Source organism: Muntiacus reevesi, chromosome 3 (assembly GCF_963930625.1).
Source record: "Muntiacus reevesi chromosome 3, mMunRee1.1, whole genome shotgun sequence".
NCBI classification, from domain to species: Eukaryota; Metazoa; Chordata; class Mammalia; order Artiodactyla; family Cervidae; genus Muntiacus; species Muntiacus reevesi.
The window spans coordinates 81,933,189-81,960,377 of record NC_089251.1 but is presented as its reverse complement, the minus strand read 5'-3'; the positions used below and the strand labels follow the sequence as shown (position 1 = coordinate 81,960,377).

Genomic DNA, 27,189 nt, shown 5'->3' with positions numbered 1-27,189 from the left:
CTAAGTTAAAAACAAAAGCTTTCAAGTCAAAAGAAAACAAAATGAATGAAATACTCAAGGAAAAGGACTGGTGTGCTGCTGAAGGGGAAAAACGTACTATATTTTTTATATGAAGCAGAAATACAAGGTCAGAGTCTTAAAATCTCGATGTATTCAACCTCTCAAAATCAGAAATTGATTCCTACTTTGCCAGGTGTTTGCCATTAAAATTTAACTGCTGAGTTGGTTCTTATAAATTCAAAATTTTTTATCATATACATAGGATTTAAAAAAATAAAGTGAATATTGTAACAAAATAGAAACAGACTGATGGATACAGAGAACAAACTAGTGGTTACCAGTGGGAAGTGGGAAAAGGGTCCAAAATAGGGGTTGGGGATTAAGAGGTGCAAATTACTATGTATAAAATAAATAAGCTACAAGGGTATATTGTACAACATAGGGAATATAGCTATTATTTTGTAATAACTTAAAATGGAGCAGAATCTATACAAACATTGAATCTATGAACTATGCTATATTCCTGAAACTTACATAAGATTGTAATCGACTGTATTTCAATTAAAAAATAGAGACAGAACAAAAATTTGGTAGGGAACTGGATGTGGAAAGCCTATTAAAAAGAAAAATGTAAAATGGCCAAAGAAAATATTTACAAAGCAATATTTTAAGTCAAGCACTTATAAATAGTAGTTAAAATGAATAAACACATTAGGCTGTATTTGCTACAACATAAAGTAAAACTTCCTGACAAGATTATGAAAGTGATTTTTATTATTTTGGCAGTGGTGTCCTATTATAGGTAATTACAGATATAGAATTTTTAAAATGTGGTATGTCAAACAAATGCTGTGTCCCCACAAATCTATTTCATTACAACCAAGTATTTTAGTTGCTGTGTACAGATGGAAAGCATAAATGATAAAATACAAAAGCAAGAAAAGGTTAAATAAGAGGTTATCCTTGAATTATAAACATCTACTAAAGTATACCTGTGATTATACAGTTGTGTCATAGCTAAAAAGCATACAAATCCATACATAATGCTATGCAACTATTTGATCTAATATAGATCTAACAGGAAAGTGTTAAGGCAGTAATAGCATTTCACAGGTAAAGGCTAAGTTCTGAGACATGAAAGCTTTTACATAATCCACAAAACAAACCTGAGACATCTTCCTCTTGCTTTGAAAAAAAAAAGAAAAGCAATTTTCTTACTGAGTCAAAGCTTTAATATATAAATGAAGCATTTAATAAACAATATATTTAACTACTGCAATAACCTGGAGTAGACGTTCTGACTAAAATGGTGACCAGCAAATACATTCTTTCTCTGGCAGAAATAAAATTAGATTTTTCTGATTGAGCCTGTAACCTGATTACAGCAGCCCTCAAATTTGGCTATTTTTATTTGTCTGTTTTTGGTTTTGCTTTCCTTCCTTGAACTGGGTTACAAACATATTAAATAAACCAGGAAATCTCCCAGTACTCACCTCACTGTCTTCTTTGTAAACCCGGCTCTCTCATCACTGAAAGTGCCAGATGAATTGAGCCTACGTACATAAAAACCGATTACAGCGCATCTGGATCTGGTTGACTTAATGAGGCATCCAGATTGGTACACGATTACTTTTGCTGCCACAAGTCTCTCACAGTAAGTGGGCTAGGGCAGCCCCAAATTACAGCCTCAGCCCTGCTCAGGGCACAGGGAAGGGTAGATATCAATGTTTTGCAATAGCCAATGCCAACAAAATTGAAACGTATTGGGTAAGCCTGATTTCTACTGTTGACTTTGGGGCCTTTAAAAATACTGGCACAGATTTTTTCATATTCAAGAGATACATCTGTGAGATTTTATGAATTCAAATTATATCAAATGTTTATTAATAAGAATTCCAAATTTTAATAGTGCCGCTATACTGTGGATTTTTAAAAATCTACGTGGGATTCAACACTAGCCCAAGAAACACTTTTTTATCCTAAATATTCACACTACAAATTAATTAATTTCTGAATGAGTGGGAGAATGTTTAGCCATCTTTCCTCCTTTTCATGTTTTTCACTCCTTTCTCTTACCCCCACACCACCCCACACACACAAAATGATCATACACTCTTTCTTTTGTAATTTTGATAAAAAAGATTCCAAAAAGCTTAATGAAATGTAACAAGCAGTAAGCTTTTAGGACACTTCACAACTTCCTTTGTACATTTATGAGCAATGAAAGTTAAAACTCCAAACTTCACTTTGTACTTTTGCGACCTTCCATCACTTTTTGAAAAAAGGTTTTCAGGTTATTTACATAAACTGAACATATATATTTTGTTCAAGCTTTAGGTCTTCACAGTTACCAAAGTGACCTCCTGCTTAAGATCACTAGGTCGTCTTAAATAGCACAGCTGACCTGATTGGCACCACTGAAATCCAATGCAATCCTCGAAACAACCTCCCAAGACTAATTCTGACTTTCCAAAACACAAATACCGCTGCTATCTAAAAAAGTTATTTAAAAGGAAAACTAGGTCCATTATAATGGAACTTCTCCACGATGTTATTTAATAAAGAACATCAAGATATTTTGTGTGAGTTTTCACTGTTTACCAGGCAGACACAGATTCAGTCTCCCTGCCTTCCACAGGCCAGATTTCCAGTAACTTCCTGGAACTCAATAATCAGAATGGCTTTAAAATTAAATTAAAATTTTAAGCATGACAAGAGTTTAGAAGTATAACATATGAACTAAATCAGTTTGGGAAAGATATTCTGTATTGGGAATATAAGTTTAATAAACATGCTGTAAAGTGATAAGGAACACATCTTTCAGATCCAATTTTGAGATTTTTCAATTCAAATTTCCAATGAGAGAAGAGACTTTGCTTCAGCTTGGTTTCCATGATGTCCAAAACAGGCAGTTGATTTAATCAAGCTCATACTATGTATTTGAATCAAAACTGCTTAAATTGGTTGTACTTTTCTGGCTGCTGTGACATTATAAAAGACATTGTTCAACCTTTCTTTGACCAAAATAACTAATACCATTTAATGATAAAATAACTAATATATATTGGTACTGAATAATTATGTAATATATATATATATATATATATATATATATATATATATATCTTGAACACTATTTGGTGATTTTTTTTTAAACCTACGAGATTCATTGAAGTCAGTATGTTATAATCACAAAACTTAAAAGTTTAGCTGAGCTGGTAAATTTTTTTCCTCATAATTGAAATTCTGTACTTTAGTAACCAAACAAGGTATGTCTTCAGCTTGGAATTTTTTACAATTTAACAATTTATAGTTTAAAATTCATGAAATCACTGAACCCCACTACAGTTGATTTTCTTTTGAGCTAATAACTTTATGACTCATCCCATAAAGTAAGAGGAAGCACATCAGTGGGCAAAAAAGATAAATCCACCCATAGATATTAGAGCCTAACTAAGCCATTTCATTGAAAAAGTGAGAAGGGAATTTCTGGTCTTTATTTTTTCCCTTATTACCCCAAATCACACCTTACACTGAAACTATTCATCTTTGCATATTCAACAATATTTCCTAAAACTGCTTAATACAATTTTCTATGGAGCATGCAGAACATAATCTTGGATCTCACCCAGCAAGGCATGGTTACTGAAATGCCTTTTTATTAGGTAGTTCTGTGTATATGTACCTGTGTGTTTTAACTCCAAAGAAAGCTTCCTCAAGAAATTATTAGCAACATTCAATATACGTAAAAAAATTCTTTGGACCCTTAAGCTCTTTCACTCACAACATCTGGAGCCGCTACACAGCCCAGGGCTCGTGAGGTGCTATTCTGAAGACAAGTGTGTAAAGCACATCATCTGTGGGTCTGTTGGTTTACGCTCATCTTAGAGGCTCATTGAGAAGGTGGCACGGAGGAGCTAAGGGGAAAAAAAAGATCCCTGTAATTTTACTCCCATCCCCCAACTTGCATAGTTATAAAATTTCTGCTTGCCTCTGGCTTATCACTGGCACTCTTTCTCCGCTTGTAACTTTTGGACAGCACTATCAAGGAGCTCCATAGACTCTCTGAGAGTCACATTGATTTTAAATGACTTGGGTTTAATGGTCAGGCCGTAATTAAAATCCACTTTCGAAGGCTCGTCTGGATTGGCCCTGAAATTGCACTGGTGAGCCAGGATGGAGATGAAGAGAAACAGCTGCATCTTAGAAATCTCTTCCCCAATGCACCGCCGTTTGCCCACAGAAAAAATCATCACGCTGCCCGCCAAGTCCTTGTTGATGAGGCCATCCTTGTCCAAGAATCGGGTTGGGTCAAAGTCCTCTGGGTTCGACCACTTCACCGGGTCATGATTCACAGACCACTGGTTAACAAACACTACCGTGTCCTTGGGGATGTGGTAGCCCAAGACAGAAGCACTAGCCGTGGTGGCGTGCGGAATGGTGACGGGCACAAAGCTGGAGAAGCGCATGGCTTCATAAAGAAAGGCCATGACGTAGGGCAAGTGGGGCTGGTCCTCCAAGGTGGGCAGCCGGTGCCTACCCACCACTTGATCCAGTTCTGCCTGTACCCGCGCCTGCACTTCCGAATACCTGTTTGGTGTTAACGGCAGAGAGAGAAAATCAATGAGGAACACTGATCCTTCTTTCATCTAGAAAAAAACACTGATCCTTCTTTCATCTAGAAAGCCCATTACAATTTATTTTTATACCACCGTTCTTTAAACTGGCTATCTGAATCAGTAATTGAATTAACATTTCCAGAAAAAAAAAAATCTAAAACAGTTTCCTAATTTATCACTGCATTACAAGATGAAGTATAACAGTTATGTTTTCTGTAATAAGTCTCACACAGCTCAAACTCTCTTTCCCATCATAAGTCAAAAAAAGGTCTAAGTTTTCTCAGCCTGAAAAAGCATGACAAGGGTAAAGACGACTTCTCTCCACTGGATACAGCAGGAAGTGCCGGGGACATACAATACTTTTTAGGAACTCATGAAAACTCATTTCTTTTAAAATCAGAAGAATAAAAGCTTTTAGGCCAATGAAAATGTTTTATAACTTTAACATGCTAATCTTTATACCAATGTAGTCATAAAATTTAATTTAAAAAAAATTTGTAGAGTAATGCATCTACAAAGGCAAAAGCACTTGGGTCCCACAAAAATTAAAATGTAACCCTGAAAGTGAATTCTTTTTTTCTTCATCTCCCTAGACAATTCCAAAGAACACAATATTCTCATTTTATACAAAGATCATTAGTATCCTGATAGATAAAGGTACATATCTTCTAACTTTAAAAGCAAACCCCTAATGTTCATGAGATTACAGTACAGACTGTAATATTTATTCACTGTTGCTGATAAAACTAGTACAATCCTTTTGGAAAACAAAATCTTATTACAAAGCAAGACCTATAAGGGTAACTCCTCCCCACTCTTTTAAAAGCCAGTGATCCATGTCTGGAAATTTATTTTCAGGAAATAACTTAGCAGGTACAAAAAAAGTAACCATACTAGCTAAAAGTTTAAATATAGCTGAAACATTAAAATATAGCAGAAACATTTAAAATAGCTCACTCTTTAAAGAAATGTTTAAACAAACATGAGAAATGATTGTATATAATGATCTGTTCCTATGGCAAAATATTATATAGCCATAAAAATTACTAAAATTATGTAGTAAAAAATTACTAAAATAAAGTTTAAAAGACAGGGAAATGGCCACTATATAAGTAGAAATGTAAGAAGTAAAAAAAAATGTGTAATTATTGCGACTTTGAAAAAAAATTTAAGTGTGCCTGTGATGACATTATGGGTGATTTTTCCGAGGTTTGCAAACTTTTTTCATAAAGGGCCAGATAGTAAATATTTTAGGCTTTGTGGATCAAACCCTCTTACCTCCCAGCTTGTGCTATGAGGTGGAAGCAGCTATAGACAATACATAAATGAATGGGCGTAGCTGTATTTCTACAAGTTACATAAAAAATATGAAATGCAATCTGCCTTCCCCATCATATTGTCTTTTCACTAAAAAGAGGAACTTTTCATCAGCTATAGTGAATTGAAAGTGACCCCCAAATTGTTTTATTCCCTTTTGCTGCCCAATTGGAGTACACGGAAAACGATTTACAATTTGGTTTCTGGTTTAAAAAAAAAAAAAGAAAAAAGAAAGAAAGGAAGTTTCAAAAGATAATATGCTCATCTAGGGAAGCAAGGGATTTATTGATCCCATTTTGGAATTGTCTTCTTCCTGATCTATTATTGACTCTCATGATGCGATTTCTGCCCCTCCTCCATATGTGTTTCCATGATATTAATACTGAAAAGTGATTTTAAATATGCACTCCCCCCCCCCCCCCCCGCCAATTGTGAAAGCAGTGTCTAAGGAAATACAGGATTCTGATGCAGTGGATTCTAACAAAAGAAGTTCTTTTTATTTTCCAGCTTCCCCTACCTGTGCGCCAGATTGCATAACCAGGATTTCTGGTCTCTCAAAGCAATCAAGACTTGCCTTGAATGAGACATTTGCCCCTGGTGTAAGGATGCCAGATAAAATACCGGCTGCCCATGTAAATCAACGGCTCATCTTTTAATATAACTATGATCTATGTAAAATTTATGTTATATTTGCTTGATCTGGGGATACCGGAGACATGTTTAGTTCGTGCGTGTACAAATTTAGCAGAGGCCCGCGGCTGGGGACCAACTAACTCAGCCGAGCCCAGGGATCCGAGAGGTTAGCAGGTGCCTCCCAGATACTCAGCTTCCCTTTCTATAACAGATGCCGCTCAGCGTTCGTTAAAGTTACGGCTTCTCCTGTTCTTTACACCGACACCTCTACGCCTAGAGCGGCGGTTTTATGCGCCCAGCACAATCCGCTGGTTTCTGGTCGCTTTCCTAAAGATTTGAATTATCGTTCCTTGAGGCTCCGCCGCCGAACACTAGCTATGTCGCGATACAAAGCCTTTAAAGGGTGGTTGGCTTTTGGCTGCCGGGTCAGGCGGCCTCCAGTCAGCGCTGAAGACCAGCCGAGCCGATTAGGCGTGCTTACTTAACATATTTTTTTTACTACGCTGCCCTTTCCTACGGAACGATTCCAATTTTGCTTCTCCGTGCCAATGTGGGAGATCGAGGGATGATCTTGGGCACTTAATCTTGCTATTCCAAGTGGTTATTTATCCCCCCTCGGAGCGGTGAGCTACAAGATCAGCGACGCCGAGCCGTCCCGGCACGGTTGGGTGGAGCGTGCACAACGCATCCCGGCCAGCACACTGCCTTCCAGAGTCGCGCTTTCTGGACGTGGTCTCAGCTTTGAGACGGGGGGACCTGCAGCGAAACCCCAAACCCTCCTTGAGCGCTAGTCGCGACCTCAACACATTCTAATTCCACTCCACCTTTTACAGAGGGAAGGAGGAAGGCTGACCCAAGCCTCGTGGAGGCTTTACCTGGTGAAGAGAACGAGCAGCCACTGCAGCGCGGTGGAGAGAGTATCCTGGCTGGCGCCGAAGATGTCTGTGACCGTGGCGGGCACGTAGTCTACGTCCAGGCGCGGGCCACCATCGCCAGAGTCAGGCCCCGAAGAGTGGATGAAAGCGTCCATCATGTCGCGGGGGGCGGCCCCGGGCCGGAGGCTTTCGCGGTGCCTCAGGAACTTGTCTAGGACGAAGTTGCTGAAGTTGCGATTGAGCTGCTCGAATTCACGGAAGGCAGTGCGCACCGGGTTAGGGAAGCGCTGCAGCCAGGGGAGCACGTCCACCAGGCTGCCCGCGCCCACCGTGCGCCCAAACTCCTGGTTGTGGCTGAGCAATTCGCGGAACTCGGCGTCGTCGTGGCTGTAGCGGCAGCCGAAGCACATGGCGCTCATGACGTTGGCCACGGCCACCAGGGTCAGCGGCCGCGGGTCTAGGAAGGCGCCGCCCGCGCTGCGGCGCACCAGCAGCTCCACCAACTCCCGCGCCTCGCCTACCACGTGGCCCTCGAGGACCCGGCGGCCGCGCGGCTGGCGCGTGGAGAAGGCTCGCATCGTGCTGTGCGCCGCGCGCCGCTGCACCTTCCAGCTCTCCGAGTACTGGCCGAAAGCCAGGCTGCGGCCACCCGACACCACGCGGAAAGAGGGGAAGGGCGGCCGGTCGGCGAAGGCCGCGCTCTGGTGCACTAGCGCTTCGCGGATGGCGCGCTCGCCGTTCAGCACCACCACCCGGCAGCTGCCGAGACGGATCTGGAAGACGTCGCCGTAGCGCCGCGCCAGGCGTGCGAACAAGAGGTGCGGCGCCGAGCCCATTGATGCCGCATTTCCGATCAGCGGCCAAGCAAAGGGACCCGGGGGCGCGGAGCCCGGCTGCCGCCGCCGCTGCCTTAACAGCCACTGGCCCACGTGCACTGCGGCCAGTACCGAGAGCAGCAGCAGGAGCATGGTCTGCTGGGCCGACAGAAGGGTCGGCGACAGATGATCGTCCGGGCTGAGGCCGGTGGCCATGCTGGGGAGAGAAGGGCGAAGGCGTGACACTCAGGTAGGCAGAGAAAGAAAGGGCGCCCCAAGCTCCTACCCACCTGCCTCGGGCTACCGTGCACTGTTGGGTAGGCAGGAGGTAGCACGTAGGTCAGATCAGGGCTAGCTCACTGAAGAAGCAGTTAAACACGCCTCTTGCCATCCCAAACCCATTCCCCAAAAGCGAGGGGAAGGGTCGTGTTTCCGCCTCTCTATGACCGGATTCCCCCGACCCCGCCCCAGCCGCGTAACGGTTCCTGCAATTCAAGTACAACACAGCGGGCATCAAGGTGTGGCGCTCAGTTCCCTCTAAGTGCCTACCACCCCGGTCCCTGCGACCCCCGCCACTTCTGATCTGCGAGAACCCACGCATCACAAGAGGCCGCAGGAAGGCGGCTCAGCTGACACTGACCTGCCAGGAGGCGCGGTTTCCAGCAGCGCCAGACGGCCGGCTCGGAGAGCGGACTGGGGCCCTTGTGGGGTTCAAGACCGCACTCTCAGTGTCTCCAGAAAATCGGAGGCCGGCCCTGGACACCTGTTGCCAGCTCTGGGAACTTCAGCGCCCACTCTGGAGTCTCTAGGGGTCGTCAGAGCCCGGGGCGCTCGGACTGGGATAGGGGTGCAGAAAGGAGTTTTCTTTGCCGAGCCTCGCTGCACCTGAGCCTCGGCAAAGTCAGGGTTTTCTCCACGCGTGAGAGTTGCGGTTGAGGGTCGATGAATGGAGTCAACTGCCAGCCCTCACGCCCCCCGCAAGGCTCTGACAGCTGGCGTCGCAGAGGCGTGGTCGGTTTGCACAGTCACTCTGGAGAGTAAAACGCGCCATCCCGCCTCTCTCTATTTTAAGGTCTGTGAGTGGGGAGGAGGCAACCGGACCTGGCGGGGGCGGGGCTTGCAGGGGGAGGCGGGGCGCCTTGCAACAGGCCTCTCGGACTACGACTGGGGTCGCCGCGCGCTGGTGGTCACGCGAGACAGTCCCGGTGCACCCCGACGGCCTTGGAGCAGTAGCTGGTGGCTTTCCTGGAAGCGGCGGCGAGAACTTTTCGTTTCCCCCATATCACTCTTCCTCACAGCCGCTCCCGATCGAGGCCGCAGTTTCTCTGGACGCGCGCTCGGGACACCACCTGAGCGCCACTCCTGAGCTCTCGATGGGAGCGCGCTCCACGCCCCGAGCGTACAACCTCTCTACCCTCTCCGTGGCCTGGGCTTCCTTCCCCGAGAGAAAATCGCTCGAGATCCTCGGGCGCCCTAACCGGGAAAGGAAACCTGTCAGCTTGGAAAAGAAAACTCGGTTGTGGTGAAGGTTTTGCCTTACTTCATCCCGAGTTGCTTTATTTGTATTTTATTTTAACGTTCTCGCAAGCATATCGACCCATCAGGTCAGGCCCTTTGGCGCGCAAAGTTCTCCTTCCACCTTGGGCGGCGAGATCAAGAAACCCTGAAGGACACAGCTCCCCCGCCCCGGGACCCCGACTTCCTTGGCATACAAAGGCCAGAGCTGGCGCGCCGCAGCTGCCTGGAGGTTTCCCGCGTAGAAACTCCTCCAGGTGGCGCCGCCCACTGGAGGGCGCGGGGCAAAGCTGGCCGCGTCGGAGACCCGGGGCGCCCGGCGGAGAGCCAAACTGGGACGAACCCTGCGGAGAGCTGGGGAGGGAGGGCGCTCCGAAGATTCCTGGAGCGGGGTGGGGGGCGGGAGGAGGAGGAGGAGGCCAATCTCCGAGCGCCTGCGAACTTTATTGGGTTGAAAAGTTTCTTCGGCTGTCGCCTCCCCCTTGCGTGCGGAGCTGTGCCTTGCGTGCGCTGCTTCTGGAAAGTCGGCTCTAGTCATATCCCTCGGCGCTTCTCACGGCACCTGACACGAGGAGGCGGCGGCGGGGGCGGCAGCCGAGGGCGGGATGCCGACCGCCACCACCCTCCGCGGCGCACGCACAGCCGCACCCTCCCGGGCCACCACTCTAAGGCCGGGTCTGAACGGACGCGCCTGCCCAAGGGGAAGCCCCAAGGCGCAGCACCCTTTCCAGCCGGCTAGTACAAAGTATTTTAAAGACCCTGGAGAGAAAAGATCTTTTCCCAAAGGTTGGGGAAAGGGCGAGCCCGGGGGATGAATGGTAGTTATTCAGGTAGGAAGTGTGCTTCCGAGCCTCGGGGGTTATCAAGAGTAAGTAAAAAAGTTGGGCGCTTACCAAGTAACAGCCATGGGCTTTGAGGTTTACCGGCGCTGCGAATCTCTACTGTGTGCCAGTCTACAGAGGAGGAAACGGGTTCAGAAAGGTTATATGATTTACCCAAGGTCACACGCATACATTTACAATCATACGATATAATCTTAAATGATTTATTTTTTCCAAGTAAATGATTCAAGTGCTTCCCTGGGCAAAGTGAGGTGGTTCTCTACTCCCCCAGCCTCCCTCTTATTAGCTAGTAAGAGGTAGACCCAGGATTTGAACCCAGGAAGTTGCACTCCAGCTCCATCGTACTCGTTTATGCTGAAAAGTCTCAGATAACAGGCACAAATGCATTCTTTCCTGCCTGCCTTAAAAAAAATCAGCTAGAAGAATTTTTTAAAATAATTTCTGGGGTTTTTGGCGGAGGTAGGGCAGGGAGATTTGTTTTAGAGAATTGAATCTTGAGGATTCTAAAGAAATAGTATGCTCATCTTTTGCAGGTAAATTGGTTTTGAATGAAGGAGGCCTGTGGACTGTGCTCCATAGCTGACTTTGAAATAACTGGTTAAATTCTAAAGAAAAATAAAGAGACTTCTTAAGAGTTTGACTTTTTGAAAGGTTGAAACCAACATTAAAATATCTTACCTGATAAGAAAATGCCTTTTTGTAAAATTCTCCATTCAGTAGCTTTTGAGAGGTTCTCTGGAAATGAATTCATACTTTATTATGGGGTACTCAGTTCTTAATAAAGTTAGTTTTTGAGCAACTGAGTAAATAGGAATTGGTTTCCCAGGGCTCTGCTGGCATATACATCATTTGAAATGAATTTCGTAGCAACCTTATAATATCTAGATTTAGCAAGACCCTTGTCTAACAATTGAAGACCGCCACAGGTATCACACTTGAATTTAGTAGACAAGGATTGTGTATGGGCTACTACCAATTTTGAGCTGACAATGTTCCTGAAAGCTTTTATCACAGTATTTCTACCAGAATCAGAGGAATGGGGGTGCTTTTAAGCCAAGTAAATACCTATCTTAAAAACTACAAAACAGAGCTGTTTCTAAGACCTCCTATTTAGCTTTTAGATAAACTAGATACATACCTGCCTGCCACAGCAAATAGTTCAACATACCCTCCAAGCCATGATGCCCTGGACTCAGCTCTTGTTGCAGGACAAGACTTTAAAAGTCTGAGGATCCAGCTGGGTAAATGCTGTCAGAAAGATAGGCCTTATCAGTTAGGACAAGCCAAAAAGACTGGTTATGGTAACCCTGGGCTTTGGTTTCTCCCAGGCTTTTTGGCGTAGACCTCTGTTGGAAGGCCCATCCAGTACCTGATGAAGACTCAGGGTAAATCCAGAGAGACCTGCGGGTCCCCTTGACACAGCTCATGGCAGAGCCCTCACTCTAGTGAATATCCATACCAGACTCTTAAGTTACAGATTCTCAAAGCCAGTGTCTAAAGCCCAGGGATCTCCTTTCAGTCCATGACACACAATATGGGGATTTTGCCCACCCCAAAACTCACATTTGAATTGTTTGGTACAGATAACTTTCAAAAGAACAGCAAAGCTAGAGAGATAGTTCAAAGAAGAAATTTAAAATATCTTGTATTGAGTCCATAGAATAGAAATCCAGCTTAAGCTTGTTTAAGCAGGACAGGAATGCACTGGCTTACAGGAAGGAAAGGATAAAGGTGGTACCTCACAGGATGGAAGGACCTGGGACTGCTCTCCCACCGTCTAGCATGTTGGTCTCTGCTTGGGCTTCGTCCCATATACTCTCCACGTAGCAGGAAAGCTGGCCATGGGCAGCCTCAAATTAACCACCACCCCCCAAAAAAGAAAACATGTCCTTTTCAGGGTCATCATTCAGGCCCCTGGAAGGACTCCACTGTGCCAGCTTGGCATCAGGCCATCCCTGTGGCCAAAGGGCTAAGTTTCTTTTCAGAAAGAGAGATGGGGGTAGGGAGAATATGCTGGGAAACCAAAGGTAAGAGGCCCCTCTGTCCTGAGGTATCCTGCTTCTGTCCTTCATTTTGGGTGAAGGATAACCCAAAATAATAATAATAATAAATCAGCAAGTGAGATAGATGCTTTTTAAAAAAAATCATTTTTGCAGTGCTGGGTCTTCATTGCTACATGCGCTTTCTCTAGTTGCAACAAGTAGGGGCTACTCTCTACTTGCAATGCGCAGGCTTCTCATTGCTGTGGCTTCACATTGCAGAGCACTGTCTCTAGGCTTCAGTAGTTACAGCATGTGGGCTCAGAAGTGGTGGCTCCCAAGGTCCAGAGCACAGGCTCAGTAGTTGTGACTGACTCACAGGCTTAATTGCTCTAAGGACTGTGGGATCTTTCTGGATCAGGGATCAAACCTGTGTCTCCTGCGCTGGCAGGCAGATTCTTTACCACTGAGCCACCAGGGAAGCCCCAAGATAGATGCTTTTTGCCTGGAACCCATAGCCAAGAAAGCTCAGCCCTTATATCATCAATATAGAAGTTGGTTTTCTTCATGGGATTTTGCTTTAGCAGCTCTTCAATATGGCTAGGTATGTACCTAAACACAATACCCCAAAGATGGGATCTTGTCCAACCCTGAGAGCTGTGGTTACTTCCCACCAACCATGCAGCATTTCTTTTAGTGCAAACTAAGTTTTAGGGCTATTTTAAAGTATCTAAGCTTGTGATAATTTAAGGTCTTTATCTTTTATCTTAAAACTTAATACCACTCAGAGTCTTTCATTGCACTTGTGCAATTGATTTAAAAAAAAAACAACTAAATATGAGATTTTACATTTATTTCCTTTAAATACATTTTGAAACTTCCAGCCGATGGAGTCATGTTGATGGAGTCCAGGTCCTGTGGCCTCTGAGGCCCAGAGATAAGAACAAAAGCTGGAAAGTAATATGGAGAAAACAAGTCTAGTGGCCAGGTGACCACTGGCCCACTCTGAACTACTTCTATGACAACGGGGGTTCAATCTCTGGGTTGGGAAGATCTCCTGGAGTAGGAAATGGCAACCCATTCCAGTATTCTTGCCTGGAATATTCCATATACAGAGGAACCTGGTCCACTGTAGTTCATAGGGTCACACACAGTCAAACACGACTGAAGCAACTTAGCACTCATGCATGTTATAATATTATACAATTTGTATATATTATTTTTCAGTTTTGACCAGATATAAATTCTTAAAACACACACATGCATAGTATATAAACAGGCTCTTGTTGCAAAAGATTCAGTCAGTATATAAAAGCATGCAGAGAAATAGGGAAGCCCATACTCCTACCCCTTCTCAGATGCAGCCACAAGAACCATGTGTCTTCCATTTACATACAGCATATGCTTGTACATATGTATGTATTTTTAATACAAATGAGATCATACTAAAATTACTGTTCAGTGATTTTTTTCAACTTAACAATTGTCTTGGCGACTTCAACAGAAGGTATAGATCTACCTACCACATGCTTTTAAACTACTGCATAATATGACTGTAACATAATTTATTTAGCCATTTCTCTTCAAAGACCGTTTATGTTCTTTCCAACTTATTTGAGACTCCATTGCAGTGACTTCACTTTTCTGTGCAATTCTCTATACATTTGCAAATGTTTTCCAGTGGAGAATCTTGAACCAAAGGGGTATGCATGTTAAAGGGTCTTGCTACCACCTCCCTGCCTTCCACAAAGATGGCCAGTTTGCATCTGGGACCTGGGGTTTTATACGCAGTAGCATGTGCCAAAAAACTTTTCCTTCTAGAAAGAATGATTGCTTTTAATTTAGCTTTGCAAATGTAGAATGAAAACAAAACAAAGGGATTACTTGTCTTTCAGATCTGTTCTTTACTTTAAAGAATTGGTATGCTTGTGCTCAGATCATCTCCTCTTCTTGATGGATGAGGGAAATCCCCAGATTAAAGCTGATAAGACATTAGGGGGGAGCATTCCGGATTTCCATATCTCTGTGGAAGACATCATAGAAGCCAGGGTGGGAGAGTGACCTTAGCGTGCCTCGATATCCCCTCCAAGATGATGACAGTTCTTTACAGGCCTCTGGGCACAGGCCCAAAAAGCCTTCTGGGCTTGTCTAATCCTCCAGAGGAGATTAAAAGCAGTAAAGCCAGCATAACACATCATTAGGAGTTTGGCTTCTGGAGCCAGGCACTCTTGGGTGTGAGGCCCAGCTCTCTGACTTATAAGCAGTGACCTTGGCTGTGGTAGTTAACTCTTCTTAGTCCAAGTATCCTCATTTGTACAAGAGGGATCATAATATCCCAACCACAGGGGGTCACTGTGAGGATTAAATGAGATATTGTGAGGATACACATTAGCACAGCTGATGGCAAAGAGTGAGTTCTCAATAAAAGCTAGCCGTTATTTATTATTGTTACTACTAGTACTATGCCCTTATTCCTGTCCAATAAAATCAGAGTCACGCAAGGACTTGGACCTCACAGAGATAAACATAGCCTGCTTGGTTCAGTGTGACGCTCTGGGGTGACACACCCTCACCCAACCGCCTGCAACCTCCTGGAAGCCTAAGAAGACAACAACCATGGCCTCCTTTTCTTTCTGAGGCAGCACATGGTGGTCAGTAGTCCCCCACTCCAGAGCCAGCCAGGGTCCGAGTCTGCTTCTACCACTCATAACCGAGTGACTCTAGCTGCTGCAAATCGCTTTCTGGGTCCAGTTCACATTTGGGTAAAACAGACACCACGCCAGTACCTACCTACTTCAGGACTAAATGAGCTAATGCATGTACAGCTTTTAGAAGAACAGTGTCTGGTACCGGGGAGGGGCTCAGATGCATCAGTTATGATCATTACTCTGAGGGAAGCCGTTTGCCGTTGCCTGAAAAGGTCAACCTCAGAGCCATCTGCTCTTGGCAGAAGGGCTCAGTATCAACAGCCAATTTGCGTTTTCCTCCAACTCCCAGATGGAGCCATGCAGTACTTCTTCCTCACCTTGTTTCACCTCACCCAGATGGACATACTCCACTTCAGGACCCTCAGAGCAGAGGCAGTTCTTTAGGCAGGAGGATGCCATGCTCCCAAAAGATCCCGGAGGAGGCCGAGCCGGGTGCGTTCCTCCAAGCCAGGCTCTGGGCCAGTCCCTCCCACAGAGCAGAGGCTCTGGGACAGCACTCGGGCCATTGCTGCCAGGGAGAGTTAAGAAAACGACAGTCCACGCGGTGCAAACAGGAGAGGACCCCAGGGAGGGCTGTCGTGGGACCTCCGGGGGTTGGCATGAATGAAGCCATGTTCCCTGGCTCCCCAGAAGGGACCACCTACATTCCTCCCAGTACAGGTCTGGGTGAAAGTGGACTGTGGCTCAGACCTGAGGCACCCAGAACATCGAACAGCTGCACTGAGGAAGCTCAGGCCATCTGCGGAGCCCGGACCAGAAGCCTGGGCAAGAAGTCTCTCCACCCTTGTTAACTGCCAGGGAGGAAACGCTCCCCTGGCCACAGTGGAAAGTTGAATTCAGTCGTCTGTACTGTGGTGGTGACTAACCTTCTTTCCTTGAACTATTGTGCTGAGTCAGCCTGTGGCTTATTTGTTTTACGGGTTGGATTGCAGAAGGAAGTCAGGACTTCTTAGATTCTGAGCCTTGGCAGCACGCACCATCACCTGTTTTCAGGTGCAGCTGCTGCCTCTTACCAGGCCCCCAGGGCTCTGTCCGTGGTCCCAGGTTGCCGGGTTACCTCATGGAATATCTGGGGCTCTGGGGTAAAATGGAAAGCTCCATCCCATTTTAGAACTCATGACAGGCTCTGAACCAGTGGGAATCCTTGTGCCCTTCTCCTGCTGGACTCTGGGTATCATACCTGCAGCTCCCGGAGGCAGCTCGGAGAGGTGAAAATCAGATTACAAGTGTCATTTCATTTAACGGAATAACCACCCCAACAATTCTGAGTGCCACATGCAGAACTCTGTGCCCAGTGAAACGAGAGGACGATCCTCCTCTCCGATGTTGTAGCCTTGAGGTCAGCCCAGGGCTCGCTCTCCTCTAGTCTGTTGGAGTGCAGAACACCACAAAGCAAGTTGGGACACAGAGAGGAAAGGAGTTAGTTTTCCCTCCAAGTGCTGGGCACTGTATTCAGTGCTTGACAACTTCATTTGCTTCTCCCGATCATCCTAAATGTATAGCCACCATTAGCCTGCTTTACATATAAGAGGATTAGGGTCAGACACGATGGACTATTTGCCAAAAGTCTTACAGGTTGCAAGTGATTTTTTAATTTTTTATTTTGTATTGGAGCATATCCGGTTAACAATGTGTGATAGTTTCATGTGAGCAGGAAAGGGACTCAACCATACATATACATGTATCCATTCTCCCCCAAACTCCCCTCCTATCCAGGCTGCCACATAACATTGAGCAGAGCTCCCTGTGCTATACAGTAAGTCCTTGTTAGTTATCCACTTTAAATAGAACAGTGTGTACCCGTCCGTCTGAAACTCCCTAAGTATCCCTTCCCCCTATTTTTCCTCTCTGGTATCTGTAAATTCATTCTCTAAGTCTATGGGTCTATTTTGTAAATAAGTTCATTTGTATAATTTTTTTTTTAGATTCCACATATGAAGGATATCATATGATATTTCTCTTTCTCTGTCTCACTCAGTCAATATGACAATCTCTAGGGGTCAAGATCTGTACTCGGGTCTACAGGCTCCAAAGCCCATCCAGACCACAGTGGTCCACACTTGTTAACTGATGCCAGTGTCATGAACTGTACCACAGCCCCTCCCTTGTGATTCTACACTGTGTGTATACACTTCCCTGGCACCCACATGCCTGTTAACGACCTGGGTGATCCCAAACCTCTCCTTACGCCCCCAGGAGAGCTGACATCCCCCAGGAGGCCAGGACCCCACCAGGAAAAGCCATCTTGGTTCCCATGTGAGATGCAATTCAGGCCTGCCCTCTCCTCTCCTAGTGGAGAAAATTGCTATCTGTCCTGCAGAGTTCAGTCTCTGTAATTTACAATCCAGTCTTGGGAGGGTTTTGAAAAAATTTCCTTTAAAACAGTGGCTGGAATGCAGCCTCCACATGGGCTTCATGACTAGATCTGCTACATTCAAATGCATTATATTGAACTTACTATAAAATTCACACTATTCCAGACTCCCAGAAATGACAGTTTTATTTAGAAGTAAGTGAGCAAAGTGATGACTTCATTGGTCCCAATGCCAAAATCTTAGCTCAGTGTTTCTCAAATGTTTCGTGTTCAGGACCTCTTTCTACTCTTAAAAAATGTTACAGAAACCAAAAAGCTATTGCTTCATCTAAGTTTTATCTAAATTCCATGGACAGTGGAGCCTGGCGGGCTATAGTCCACGGGGTTGCAAAGAGTTGGACATGTCTGAGCATCTGAGCACACATGCATGCATTTACAATTTTAGAAATGAAATTTATTCATTAAAAAATAATAAACCTAAAACATGTTTACAGAAATACCATATTAGAAAATATCTCTGTTTTCCAAAACAAAAAATATTTAGTAGGAGTGGCATTGTTTTACATATTTTACAAATCTATTTAATTTCTGATTTAATAGAAGACAGATGAATACTCATATCTGATGCTGTAACCAATCTGTAGTGATATCAAATGTCAGGTAGCCCCTGAAAGACCCCTGGTGATCTTGCGAGAGAAGAATGGGGAGAAGGGCAAAGATTACCTTTAAGACCATAGTTTTAACCTTGTGGATTTCCTGAAAGCATCTCAGGAATCACCCACCCTCCCAAGAAGTCCCCGGGTCACACTTTGAGAATCACCATCTCAGTTCAAATGTATGATTTTTCTTGTGAGAAATATCCATCCAGAAATATTAATATCTAAAGAACTAAAGTCTTGATGTAGGAATTTGGTGGCAGTGAGGGTAGATTTCAGAGCAAACGTGTCCTAATGACTGATTTTCGGAGGAAAGCCCCTCAGACACATGTGGGCACTTCTAAACAGCTGGGCTATCAAAGAGGTACCACCCCCAGACAATGGGTCTAGTGGGGATGGTGCACCTTAACCCCCAAGCAGGGCCAGAAGGAAGAGGCAGAGTGGTACCCACATCTCTGCTGCCTGGAGCCCAGGTGATGTCTGAGTCAGCAACCCAGAGAACGTGGCTCAGAGGAAGGGGGTGGGGAGCTCCTGCTCAGATGTGGGGCCAGAGGTCATCTGAGCCACATCCTGAGATCACAGTGGCTCTTTCATTAGCAGCTCTGCCAGTAATAACAATGGTAATAGTAATAATGTACTACTAGTAATAGAAGAACTACCATTTATTGAGTACTCTGAGCCAGGCAGAGTGCCAAGCACTTGACATGAATCATTTTATTAATCCTTCACAACCAACCCTCTAAGGTAACTGTTAACCATAATCCCTTTCCTACAGACAAAACAAGACAGGAGGAGTTGGCATTATCAACCAAGGCCACGCAGCTCCTGTGGTAGCTGAAGTGAAATGTGAATTCCAGTCTACCAGATCCCAGAGGCACCCTGCAACCTCCCCGACAGGCCAGGTAAGCAAAACCCTAAGAGCAAGAGACATGAACATCCCTGGTTCCTATTAGATGAAGCACAGGGACAGAATGGACACCTTCTCCCACTCCAACCAGCCTTTTGGAGGCTTCAGAGCTGAATTGTAGGGATTTCCTGGTGGTCCAGTGATTAAGACTTTACCTTCCAACTCAGGGGTTCGTTCCCTGGTCAGGGAGGTGGGATCCCAGATGCCTGTCAGTCAAAAACAATAACAACAAAACAAAAAACAGAACAGTAGCAATGTTGTAACAAATTCAATAAAGACTTGAAAAATGACCCATGTTTTTAAAATCTTTTTTTTTTCTTTTTAAAAAAGCTGAATTGTAATGGGGTCTTCAAGAGTGAGGGAGGTGGGGTGCTGAGGTGACAGCTTTTGGTGCATGGGTCCTTCCCTTAGTTACAGGCCCCTCCCCTCCCCACACAAGGCCCCTCTGGCCTTCCAAGAGTCCTGCCACTGTTGATGCCAGCCAGGAAGCACAGGCAATGGCCCACCCACCTCTACTCCCCTCCCTGAAATCTACAAGATCTACCCCCTTTCAAAGCTCCAACATGGGGTTCTTCAGACTCTTGCTTCCAGCAGACCAGCTGGCACAAGTCCACCTTCACATCCCGCCCCTTCTGAGCTCAGCAGCCCAGAGGTGTGAATTTCCCATAAGCAAGCTCAACCCTCCACTCCCATCCCCTGAAAAAGCAAATAGAGATCGTGTGAGAATTCTCTTCCAAGGCATCATACCTTCTCCCTAACCAGAGGCTCCAAGGAGTTCAGCTTTGCACGAGCTTTTAATTTGCGTGCAGACAAGCACAAAAGACCCAACCGGATATACCTGTTATTTCCCAATGACCTGAGAGCCCGAAGTTTATGTTAAGCCCTGGGTTAGGGCTCGGCTTGCACGCAAGGCTCCAGGACTCCTGCAGGCAATTGAGAGGTGCTGGTGGAGAGGACAGAGGAACAACGCTGAAGTGACAGCACATAATTTAATTCCCCCTAAGCTTTCCAAGCATGCAGACTGTTCCTTTTTTGTCAGCGTATAACCTAAGTGATTTGTTCTACTCAGGCAAGAAATGTCTAATTTAAACCATATTGCAGCTAAGCCCTCAGTGGAGAACGAGAGCTCCCTGCAGCTTGGCTTGTGCGTGGAGGGGCCGGATGGCAGCTGAGGCGAAGCAGACTCCTGCAGCCCCCGTGTTTCTTACCCAACTCATGATTGGAGAAACATGCATTCTTGGGCTTTAATCACCACACTCACTCTTCTGTCTTGTGCTTCACCCCTCGTGAATGGGTTTAATTTTAGTAAGAATGTTTACAGGAGAGTGTTGGCTTGATGTCTCTGATGTCCTCGGTCTGAGTTCTCTCTGAGCCACCACTGGCTATGGGACTTTAGGCAAACCTCTTTTTTTTTTTTTTTTTTCCATTTATTTTTATTTGTTGGAGGCTAATTACTTTACAATATTGTAGTGGTTTTTGCCATACATTGACATGAATCAGCCATGGATTTACATGTGTTCCCCATCCTGGTCCCCCCACCCACCTCCCTCCCCATCCCATTCCTCTGGGTCTTCCCAGTGCACCAGTCCTGAGCATTTGTCTAATGCATCCAACCTGGGCTGGCGATCTGTTTCACACTTGATAATATACTTGTTTCAATGCTATTCTCTCAGATCCATCAGCAGACGAATGGATAAGAAAGCTACGGTACATATACACAATGGAATATTACTCAGCCATTAAAAAAAGAATACATTTGAATCAGCCAAACCTCTTAAATGCCAACTGCTGTTTCATTGTTTTCTCTTCTCTGAAAAATAGCCGGGAGGGTGCAGGTTGACACATTTTAATGGAAAGTGACCAGGTCTAGAAAGAAAGAGATCTGTGTTCCAACCCTGCTTTGCCCCTAATTAGCTGTGGATTTGAGACAAGGGACTTTTCTGTAGGCTTCTCAGCTGGTGCAGTGGTTAAAGAATCTGCCTGGCAATGCAGGAGACACAAGAGATGCAGGTTCAACCCCAAGGAGTAGGAAATGTCAATCCACTGCAGTATTCTTGCCTGGAAAATAACATGGACAGAGACGCCTGGTGGACAGCAGTCCATGGTGTTGCAAAGAGCCAGACACAACTGAGCATGCATGCACTTTTTTCTGGTCATCGATTTCCTCATCTGTTTTTAAAATAAGGGAGTTGGCAGAGATGGTCTTTAAAGTTCCTTCAGCTCTAAAAGACTATGTATGTCCTAAACATTATTGACAAAATAATCACCATTGTTATTATAATTGTTATTATTATCTGATTCCCTTCTATAATTCCAAAGATTTCACTAGCCAGGAAAATCTTTTTTTACTTTTTTTTTTTTAAATACTTTTATTTGCCCAATTTATATGAGAGATACTTATTGCCCTCTCTCCCGACTATAGGATTTCATGTGGAGGCTCTGCATCTGTCTCATTCTCCATTGAATTATTGAATTTCCCCCACAGCCATGCCAGACTATTAAAAAGTGGTCTATAAACACAGGCTCCATTTCACAGCTGTTCTCTCAGCCAAAAGTGCCCCTTCCCATTTGCTGCTGTGAAACTTCTCTTTCCTTTTCCTCCCCTCCCCATCATGGAATGAATTGTTTTCCCCTCTGGATCCCTTGAGCAATTTGCACTGTGATTGCATTGATTTTATTCTATCTGGTGTTGTTTTTGGTTTCCTATCCAGCATATCTCTGCTCAGCTAGACCCTTAGGACCTGGAAATCATCGGGGACTTGGTCATGTGTATAGCCCAGCCTCCCCTCTGTCCTCTCCCTTCCCCCAGCACCTGGTATACATTCAGTGTTCGTAGAGGAATTAAGTTGTTGAACCCTGTGGATTTCATCCTAATGGGATAAGAATGCTCCTTGGGTTAGAAGTTCACAGCCAGCCAGGGTTGAGCAGTGCAGATCCCCACCCGCCCCCCACAAAAGTTCACGTAGGCTGGTGATAAGAGGGAGGCTGTGGACTGAGGGTGATGCTTGGAGGTCCCAGGAGAAAGCTGGCTTTTGAGTGGTAGGCAAAGTTGGTCTAGCCTCACTTAGTAAAAGGGGCCACATATGCCCTTATCCTTCGCCAGGTTTAGAACCAGCCAAATGACCCTCCTGTCTGTATGTTTTGTAAATAGGACTCAACTCAGGTTGCTTGGGAGCTTTTCTGAAACTTTAAAAAACAAAAATTGCTATTTAGCTATATTTGCTTATACTCCTCCTTCTTCCAGTATATGGTAAATTCCTATTTTTTTAAATTTACTTTCCCCCCCAGTTTACTTACTTACTTAATTTTGTGGCTGTGCTGCACAGCATGTGGGGTCTTAGTTCCCTGATCAGGGCTCAATACCCATGCCCCTGAATTGGAAGCACAGAATCTTAACCACTGGACCACCAGGGAGGTCCCCGTAACTGCCTTTGAACATTTCCACTTACCCTACCCTGGAATGCATCTAGGTCTTTGCTGCCTTTGGTGTAAAATCTTGTTAGAAGACATCAAGTTCTGTGTGATTTGGCTTTTCTCACTAAACGTGAATTCTAATTTAAAACAAATTCCTTACTCTTTACTAGGTAGAGATTTTGCAGAAAACCAGATTCTCATTTTTAAATGAATGAGAATTCAAAAAGTTAGCCTAATGAAAGAAAGTTTAGGTTCAGAGCCTTTACACACAGTGGCGGTTGTTGTTAATTTGCTAAGTTATGTCCAACTCTTTGCAACTCCATGGACTGTAGTCCTCCAGGCTCTTCTGTTCTTGGGATTTCCCAGGCAAGAATACTGGAGCGGGTTGCCATTTCCTTCTCCAGAGGATCTTTCTGGATCAGGGATCAAATCTGCATCTCCTGCATTGGCAGGCAGGTTCTTTATCACTGAGCCACCAGAGAAGCCCCGAGCATAGTGGTAGAGAAATGGAAAAGCCATGTTGTTGAAAAGGTGATTTTAAATTCAACATAGGTTTTACAATCAAAACACACAGAGAAATTTTGTCGTGAAGAGTGACATAACAAAGAAACAGGTTCTGAGACCCACCTTTGATTTTAGTGCTTCCGGGGAAGGTGGCACCAAGGATTCTGCACATTTTGAGCAGTTCCTTCAGAAAAGGATCAAGTTCATTGAAAAGACTCACCATCTTGCTAAAGATATATAACTATTGAAAGAACCAAAGGTCAAGATAACTGTGTTCTCAGAGGTACCTTTTTCTTAAAATATGTGAATTATCTCACCAAAGACATTTGAAAAATCTGCGTGGTTGGTGCATACAATCACTTTTAGTGGGCCCCAGCTCACTTCAAGCCAGAAGAGGAGGAGAGGTCATTTCTGGTGACCAAGAGGCAGGAGGTTGGGAATTCACTGGAGGGTAGTTAGTGTCCTTTGTCTTTAACATTGGGATAAGCATGACACATGCAAATTTACAAAACATCTCACGGAGTGAGACGAGAGAGAAGGCTGAGACAAGTTAAATAAACACTTGAGACACAAAGCAGATCAAACCTGTTTGCTGCCACAAGTGCCATGGGGGAGCAGCATTCCTGAACCGGAGGGGAAATGAATGAAATCTCAAGTCTCAGAGGGGAGAGGTGGCTAAACGCTGACCTTTCCCCTCCCAGCCCAGTTGGAATGCTGGCTTAGAGAAAAAGGAAGGGTTGAGGGGTTTTATGTTTTATTACATCTAAGAAATGACCATGAACAAGGCAAAGCTGATTCTCACAGATAAACCAGGGACCGAGGAAGGTAGTGGTGGTTAGAAGCTGGTGGGTGATAGAGGAAAGTATCTCCAGCGTTTAGGTCAATAGATCAGAGCAGAGAAATGAAAATGCAATAAGAACATCTTTGGGGAAAAGTCAGTCAGTTGTTTTCCTTTCTGAATTGAGAAGGGACATTTCGAGTCCAGGAAGGGTAGGGGTGAAGGAGAGGAAAGAGCCAGGAATGTGGGGAAGTTATATGATATCTGACCTCATAATCTCTCCCAAACAATTTTTTTTAAAAAAAACTTTTATTTTATATTGGAGTATAACCGATTAACAATGTTGTGATAGTTTCAGGTGGACAGCAAAGGGACTCTGCCATGTGGATACATGTATCCATTCTCCCCCAAACTCCCCCAACAATTTCTGTAATAATTGTGACACCAGGTACATAGGTACCCCTTCACCTCTGCTCTGAAGATGTCTGTTTATCAACATGAGGAGAAGTTGGTGGCAGAATTCCATGACTTGCAAGGTGTTTGTGACACAGGAAGAAGCAGTGTCTTCCCTGAGTTCCAAGGGCCCTGGTGACACTTCTCTGGATTTAAAACTTTTCCTTGAAACTCTTGAGCATTGTGAAATGAGAGAAAATGTTTATCTTAGAATCGTAATAGCACCAAGCACAACCTCAATGGCGAAAGTTTTAAATCCTCTGGAATAATTAGCCTAGAAAATGCAGGAGTCAAAACTGCTTTACAAAATCTGAAGGGAAGGGAAAGATGAAGCCAGAAGGCCAGTAGAATGTGTGCGAATACATGAAAAACATCCCTCACCTGTCGTTGTTTGGGGGGTGCAATCATCTATGCGTGTGTCTATGTGACATATTTTTACATATTTAGTACAAATGTGTATTAAGCTGTGGTGGTGGTGGTTTAGTCGCTAAGTCATGTCCGACTCTTGCGACCCCATGGACTATACAGCCCACCAGGCTCCTCTGTCCATGGGATTTTCCAGGCAATACTGGAGTGGATTGCCATTTCCTTCTCTAGGGGATCTTCCCAACCCAGGAATCGAATTCAGGTCTCCTGCATTGCAGGCAGATTCTTTACTGACTAAGCTATCTGAAAACAAATCCAGATGAGCTCCGACCCCCAGCTTTTTTTTTTTTATCCTAAAGGCATATTACATGGATATCGGATATCCAAAATTTCTGAAAGGAGGATCTTAAATACACAAAGCATTTCCCAACTGATCACTATGTGAATGATGTAAACAGTCACCTAAAGTGCTGAGATGCTGGGTGTCCTCTCCACGTGTAAGGAATTGTAAGTTAATTCATGGCAGTGGTCTTAGATTTCGGACATTAGTAGCAGCAAATTATAGAAGAAAAGCAAGATGGTATGATTCATGACCTAGAAAGAGCAGCTTCTAGCTTCCACTTATCCTCTGTGTCACGTGATATATTTCAGAAACTCACTTAAAATTGAGAAAATAAGCCATTCCTAATTGTGCTTAAGGAAATAGCTCATTTACGAATCTAAGAAGATTAGAAAATCTTACGTGTGTTTGTTTAGAACCCAGGCCAATTTTTTTTTCCAGAGGCACAAACCTGATTTTCCCTTTTCCTTAAAAAACAAAAACAAAAACCTCTCGTAAAGCTAAAATGTTTTTTAAAAAAAGTGGGCTTCGCATGTAATAACCCATTCAAGGCCTTGATGATGGACTCACCTCTGCCATGAGTATGGAATATTTGTGTTTTTGAGACAGATCTTTTTTAATGAATATACCATTGTATTTTTGGAGTTTTCAATTGACTCAATTTTAAAAGAAGATGATTTTCCAGTCAGTTGTTTGAATTCCCGTAAAACTCAATTTCCACAGGTTAGCTCAAGAAAAATTAAAAAAATAAAACTAAGTTCTAGGCGTGTTGCTTGAAACTCTTTAATGTTTTCCCAAAGAATTTGTAATACATTTCCACCTCCAAACTGCCACTTACCCCATCTGGACCCTTCTCACCTTTCTTCATCCACTGCTCTTGCTCTGTGATCCCCTTGCAATGCCTCAAATGTCAGAGTTCTTTCTTGCATCACAGTTTCAGGGCTTACTGTTCTTTTCTGCCTGGAAAGTTCCTCCTTGATCTTTGCATGGTTGGCTGCATCAGATATGTTGTTTCAGAGCACCATTCTTTGACCCTCCTCTCTAGAGCAGGGGCCCACCTGAGCTCCCTTGCTCTCAAGCCCATCACTGTCCCTCTGTTCTAACTGGCTTCCATTGCAATCTGCCTGGTTATATCTGTTTCTGCCATTGGATTTCAAGTTTCTTGAGAATAGAGACCTTGTCTATCTCTTGCACCATTCTCTTCTGTCAGTGCCCGGCAAATAGTAGATGTTCAGTAAATACTTATTGAATGAGTGGATGAATGATAAGACATTGATCTGTATCTATTTTTCTTTCTGGGTTGTTATGAAGGGAACCCTAGAGAATGGAGTGAAGGCTGGAGGAAACATGGACTCAACAGAGAGTTTTTCCTTCATTTTATTATTTTTGATTTGTTTGTACTTTAAGATGGGAGATGAGAAGATTTTTTTATGCTTTTGAGAATGATCCAGGAGAGAGAAAGAAAGAGATGATAACGAGGATGTAGGAGAGAAAGAAAATATTGCAGGAAAGAAGTCCTTGAGTAGTTATTCTGATGTGGTTCAAGGAAAGTGTTAACCATTGCTAGACACGTAGACTCTGCCACAGTGAAAGAGGAAGACAGAGAAAACAAATTCCAGAATACAGTGCATGGTGTGTGTGTGTGTGTGTGTGTGTGTGTGTGTGTGTGTTTGTATTGATTTGGGGTGGACAGATAACCTTGCTGCCCTCAGGAATTCCCTGGCAGTCCAGTGGCTAGGACTCTGTACTTCTGCTGCTGTGGGCCTGAGTTCAATATCTGGATCAATAACTAAGATCCTTCAAGCTGCACAGGGTGGCTCAAGAAAAGGAGATGGGGGAATGTTGCCCTAGTGTATATTAGTTGCTCAGTCATGTCTGACACTTGTGATCCCATGGACTGTAGCCTGCCCAGCTCCTCTATCCATGGAATTCTCCAGGCAAGAATATTGGAGTGGGTAGCCATTTCATTCTCCAGGGCGTCTTCCCAACCCAGGGGTCAAACCCAGGTCTCCTGCATTGCAGGCAGATACTTTACTATCTGAGCCACCAGGAAAGCCCATTGCCCTAGATAGCTTCTAATTTTTTAGGTATGAAAATGGACATACATAAAACAGGACAACAGCTGGGCATGTGAGAGAGGAAAGGGATGTGGAA

The 27,189-nt window shown here is 44.4% G+C and overlaps 1 protein-coding gene across 1 annotated transcript; it reads right to left on the bottom strand.

Moving 5' to 3' along the window:
• Positions 1–731: 731 nt before the first annotated feature.
• CYP1B1 (cytochrome P450 family 1 subfamily B member 1) lies at positions 732–9,338 on the bottom strand. Its single transcript, XM_065929422.1, has 3 exons — positions 8,900–9,338; positions 7,445–8,476; positions 732–4,590 (listed from the first exon to the last, which is right to left on the bottom strand). The coding sequence occupies exons 2-3, from the start codon at positions 8,473–8,475 to the stop codon at positions 4,002–4,004; spliced, it is 1,620 nt and encodes a 539-aa protein (XP_065785494.1). The 5' UTR covers position 8,476; positions 8,900–9,338; the 3' UTR covers positions 732–4,001.
• Positions 9,339–27,189: the final 17,851 nt, after the last annotated feature.